This window comes from Myotis nattereri (genome assembly GCF_964212035.1).
Source record: "Myotis nattereri genome assembly, chromosome: 1".
In the NCBI taxonomy this organism is placed as follows: Eukaryota; Metazoa; Chordata; class Mammalia; order Chiroptera; family Vespertilionidae; genus Myotis; species Myotis nattereri.
In genome coordinates, this window is record NC_138075.1 from 121,363,950 (window position 1) to 121,369,912 (window position 5,963).

Consider the following 5,963-nt stretch of genomic DNA (forward strand, 5'->3'; position numbering starts at 1 on the left):
TATAGTCTTGTGCACAGCGAGATTGCTGGTTCGATTCCCCGTCAGGGCATGTGCCCAGGGTGTGGGTTTGATACCAAGTAGGGGGTGTGCAAGAGGCAACCAATCAGTGTTTCTCTCTCACATTGATGTTCTGCTCTCTCTCTCCCCCTCTCCCTTCCTCTCTCTCCAAAAATCAATTTAAATCATTATTTTAATAAGTAAGTAAATAAATAAATAGTACTGAAAATCCTGTTGAAACTCTTCAAGTGAGCTGGGATCATGGTGTTCTTTTTGGGTGAGGCAGTGTACTCCTTCACGAGGTCAGTCCAATTTGACATTCCTGGGTTAGGGTATTGCCCTTCAATGTTACAGAATAAGTTGGAATTAAACTGCCATCCTTTCTTTTGATAAAACTTATTAAAAGAGCACTAAGTGTAACCACTACTTACAATCATATTTAACAAAAATTTTCTATTTATTTCATATCTAAGGATAATTTAGGCTATATGTCTATTGAAATTCATTTGATACTATAATTTGTTACATCCCTTCTGCACTCTGTCAAGTGCTCCTAATATAATGAATGAGATGAAGAAGAATAATGCTAACACTTAAAAGGTGCCTACTACTTCCAGAAACTGCTATAGTGCTTTATTACCTCACTTAATCTTCCTTACCTCTCTGAGAGGAAGGTACCATTATTATTCCTTTTTTTTTTTCTTTTTGCAGATGAGGAAATTGAGGCACAAAGGTTAAATAATTTGTGCAAGACTGTACAGCTGGCAAATAGAACTGGAGTTATTAGTATCTCAATTTCATGTTACATTTCATAATATGTGTAGGTAGAAAAGTCTCAAAGTTTGGGTTAAAAATGACTACTACCTTATTGAGAAACAGAATAGTATTGCTTCATTTACAACAAACACACTCATTTTGTTCAAATATAAGCATAAAATCCCATAACTACATTTAGTGCTTTCTTAAGTTGTCTTTATTGTTGTTGCTTTACTTGAAAAGTAATGCATATGCTTGGGAAAAATTAATCTTTCCAAAATTAAAATCTAAAGTATCTTTAGAATCTTTACTTTCTCTCACCTCCTCTCCCTTCCTCAGAAGTAGAACTTTTGACATTCTGCTGTAAGCTCTTGTCAGTGGTTGTCTCTGTAACTCTAAATAATAGTTATATGTTACTTCTTGATTGTCAAATTAAGCAGTAGTGATAGACTTCCTACTATTGATAAGAAAGGAAGCTAATTTACTCTCCCAACATTTTTTCTCCTCACCCTTTCTCGAACTTTTATTAGTCATCTTAAAGTATAATTCTCTTATTGAGTAAAATTAAAACTTTCAATTATACTTAAATTCGTATTTTCTGAGCCACAGAATTGTGATAGTAACTCTTGACTCTTCCAAACAAGAAGAGGAAATTAGTACTCTTACATTTCCTTCCTTCTTGTTTCCCTCTGCTTTTCCCAGTTGTGCCAACTTGAGCCTACTTTTCCATAATTGTTACAGGTTCAAAGTTGATGTGGCCAATGCTTCAAAAGGCCAAAACTCAAAATGTCAGCATGTGAAATAAGGGAAGATTTATTGATTGAGAAGGTGCCAACCAAGAAGATGGGAGTCCTAGTGGTGTCTCAAATCCACTTTAAGATAGTGCTGAGTTCAGGCTTCTTTTATGTCAAGGAAAGGAAAATGGGAAGGAATGTTTTTGTAAAACTCAAGCTGCCAGCAGAATTCTTCTAATGATTAGCATGTCTATAAGCAAGACTAAGCAAGAGCCATTTCTTTTACTAGCATTTCACTGTATGGCTATATACAATTTGTTCATTCTTTCTCATATCGATGGACATTTGAACATTTCTATTTTTGTATATCATAAATAATAAAGTTATTATAAGCATTTCTGTTTGTTTTCTTTTCTAAACATAAAACTTTTAAAATACTTTTAAAATATCTGGGATTGAAATTGCTGACCCACAGAGTAGGTATACCCTCATGTTTGTAAGAAATTCCTAGGCCTTGTTTCAAGTGCTTAAATCATTATACATTCCCACCAGCAAAATTCTGGTTACTCCACATCCTCACCAACATTGGGTTTTGTCAGTCTTTTTTATTTTATTTTATAAGTTCTGTTGTGTGTATAGTAATATCTTATAGTTTTAATTTGTATTTATTTAATTATTAATGATGTTGAACATCTTTTTTAAAAAATACATTTTTATTGATTTCAGAGAGGAAGGGAGAGAGAGAAACATTAGCTTTGAGAGAGAATAATCAATTGGCTTCCTCCTGCACTTCCCGTACTGGGGAATGAGCCCGCAACCTGGGCATGTGCCCTGACTGGGAATCAAACCATGACCTCCTAGTTCATAGGTGGATGCTCAACCACTGACCCACATCAGCTGGGTGTGATGTTAAACATCTTTCCATGAGCTCCGTATCCATTCGCATATCTTTTGTGGACTATCTGTTTAAATCAATATGCTATTTAATTTCTTCTAAAATTATTTAAGTCCCCATTTTATTACCTGACTTAAAATATCATTGTTTTATCCTTAAATTTTAAAATAAATGTAGGATTACCAATTTCAAGATTATGAGTAGAGGGAATAATCTTATCATATATGTGAAACTTCTCATTATTTTTGGTCTTTTGAAGAGACTGCAGGTCTCACTTTTTGTTGCCAAAACTGCTGTACTCCCTTTAACCATGGTGGTAATATAGAAACAAATGCCCCACAACTTCACTTTTGGAAATGTTTTTAGACTTTTGAAAAGGCTTTTCTTAATTAGACAAATATAATTATGAGTTCTTTAAGAAAAAAAACTTCTATCAACAGTAAATGAGCTACTGCTGAATCTAAAAAGAGTTACTTGTACCAGTAAGTTTTCTTATACCAATAATTTTTCTCATATCAATGTATGTTGATTCCCATGAATTTTTCAAATACAATGCCAATGGAATACTTCTGTAGAGTTGTTAGGCATGGACTATTTTTTTTAAAAAAACACCTGCTTATCCTACTTTAAAATATAATATGTGCATTTTTCTCCTCCTCCTCTTTCTTTTGCAATAATAATACTATAGTATTAGCAACAGTAATAATACCACTACTAATAATTGAAACTGTGAGTGATTAATTGCTCAGCTTGTGAGAGATAATGTGCTACATGCTTAAAATATTATTTTATTATATACATAAGATAGACGTTAATTATCTTTGATTTCATAAATGAGAACCCTGGAAGAAGGGCAAGTTGTTATTTGTTGGAAGGCCTGGAACTGAGACATGATGGACTTAGAACCTAAACTTCACATTTACTGCCTCCCATTAACTGTGATGTGCTGCTTTTCAGATCACAGACTCAAGAACTTGGGAATATGATATGATTAGTTGTAGTATTATACTTGTATAAATCACTCTAATGGGTATCAGGAATGTTTCATTGAGCATTTTTTTTTTTTTTTTGGAGAGATTGGAAACCTTACTCTTCAGGCAGAACACAATGTCTTCAATCAAGGCTCTCATGTGCCTTAACAGAGAAAACTGAACTTTTGGGATTAGGGTCAAGGAGAGAGACAGCTTGGAGGGAGAGTGCTGGGATCCTCTCAAGAATGCTCTTCGGCCAGCTTAGCAGCTTTTTCCACAGCTTCTTCAATGGGTCCCACCATATAGAAGGCCTGTTCTGGGAGATGGTCATATTCACCTGCCAAAATCTGTTGGAATCCTTTGATGATCTCCTTCAGGGGTACCAACTTCCCCATCTGACCTGTAAAGACCTCAGCAATGTGGAATGGCTGAGACAAGAAACGCTGTATTTTCTGTGCACAAGACACAGTCAACTTGTCTTCCTCAGAAAGTTCATCCATACCCAGAATGGCAATGATATCCTGGATGGATTTGTAGTCCTGTAGGATCTTTTGCACCCCACGGGTAACATCATAATGCTCATTGCCAACAATGTTGGGATCCATGATGCGAGAGGTGGAGTCTAGAGGATCCACAGCTGGGTAGATGCCCAGTTCATCAATAGCACGGGACAACACTGTGGTAGCATCCAAATGGGCAAAGGCAGTGGCAGGGGCAGGGGCAGTCATCTGCAGGCACGTAGAGATAGCCTGTACAGAAGTGATAGATCCCTTCTTGGTAGTGGTGATTCTTTCCTGCATGGTACCCATATCAGTAGCCGGGGTAGGCTGGTAGCCTACAGCAGAAGGGATTCTTCTCAATAAAGCAGACACCTCTGAGCCAGCCTGGGTGAAGTAAAGATGTTATCAATAAATAGCAGTACATCTTGACCTTCTTGGTCTCTGAAGTATTCAGCCACAGTTAGTCCAGTCAGAGCTACCCGGGCACAAGCACCAGGTGGTTCATTCATTTGACCGTACACCAGTGCTACCTTGGAGGTAGCATCTTTTAAGTTGATAACACCAGACTCAATCATTTCACGGTATAAGTCATTGCCCTCTCGTGTTCTCTCACCAACACCAGCAAACACAGAATAACCACCATGGGCTTTGGCAACGTTGTTGATTAACTCTATGATCAGTACAGTCTTGCCAACTCCTACACCACCAAAGAACCCAATTTTGCCACCCTTGGCATAGGGAGCCAGGAGATCCACAACCTTGATACCAGTAACCAAAATTTCCTGCTCAACACTCGTCTCAATGAACTCAGAAGCCTCAGCATGAATAGCAGCAAATTGTTTGGTTTTGATGGGGCCTCTCTCATCAATAGGTTCTCCAATGACATTCATAATTCTGCCCAAGGTCTAAGAAGGACCAACGGGAATTCTGATTGGTGCACCAGAATCCAGGACTTTCTGGCCTCTAACCAAGCCTTCTGTACCATCCATGGCAATGGTCCTTACAGTGCTCTCACCCAGATGCTGGGTCACCTCCAACACCAGCCTGGTCTCCCTGCCTTGTATTTCCAGGGAATTTAGGATGGGCAGCAGTCCCTCGTAGAACTGGATGTCCACCACCGCACCGATGATGGCCATGATCCGCCCGGTGGCAGCGCCTGGCTTAGGCGCCGGAGACGTTTGGGCGGCATAGTCTCTGGGAGGCTGAAGCACTGCCAGGGTGGCCTGCAGTAAGAGCTGGGAATAGGGTAACGGCGCTGAAGGGCTGAGTCTTCGCAAGGCCCAGGAGGCCGAGACTGCGGCCACACGACCCACAAGACCCAACATGGTGGAGTCCGGGTGGAGATTGAACCTCATTGAGCATTTTATAGGAGTGTTCTTATTTGGTTTGTCTTTGGGCATCAGAATCTTAACTCATTTGTTAATTGAAGTCCACCTGGTCTAGGCATGTGGTTATAATGATATCTGGAAGAAATATTTAGTTCAAATATATAAATATAGCAAATAGATTACCTAAGAGTAAGAACACTATACAGCAAATGAAATATACAATAGTACAGAGCACCTACTATGTGCTTGGTGTTCTGTTAGAGAAAGCTGAATAAGTTATGAATCCATGCCCAAGAGCTTATAGTCTAACTAGAGGCCCGGTGCACGAAATTTGTGCATTGGGGGGGGGGGGTTGTCCCTCAGCCCGACCTGCACCCTCTCCAATTTGGGAGCCCTCAGGGGATGTCCTACTGTTGGCTTGGGCCTGCTCCCCATGGTTCTCTGCTCTCTACAGGGCCTGCCTGCTCCACACCACGGTGATGGGCAAGCAGGCCCTGCTGGGTGCTGCCAGCGGCCCCGCTTGCCTGCTTGCACTGGTGCACTTGCCTGCTGGGCTCACGTTGCCAGGGTGACACTGCCAACATCCTGCCCCAGCCACTATGTCACAGAGTGACGGTTAATTTGCATATTACTCTTTTATTAGATAGGATAAGGATTACTAAGATGTAAACATAAGATTTCTTTATAACATAGCTAATGCTATGATAGAGGCATACAATAGACTATCCTATATAATAAAAGCCTAGGTGGTGTCACATTCTCACGTGATGCCATTGTGTGAC

At 39.7% G+C, this 5,963-nt stretch overlaps 1 protein-coding gene across 1 annotated transcript; it reads right to left on the minus strand.

The window, feature by feature from the left end:
• Positions 1 to 3,205: 3,205 nt before the first annotated feature.
• Positions 3,206 to 5,178, minus strand: LOC308529512 (ATP synthase subunit beta, mitochondrial-like; the record flags this gene model as incomplete). The annotated part of the gene is given in 3 exon segments (XM_081105641.1): positions 3,206 to 4,248; positions 4,251 to 4,758; positions 4,762 to 5,178. Coding segments are annotated over 3 exon segments (1,581 nt in total). The 3' UTR covers positions 3,206 to 3,592.
• Positions 5,179 to 5,963: the final 785 nt, after the last annotated feature.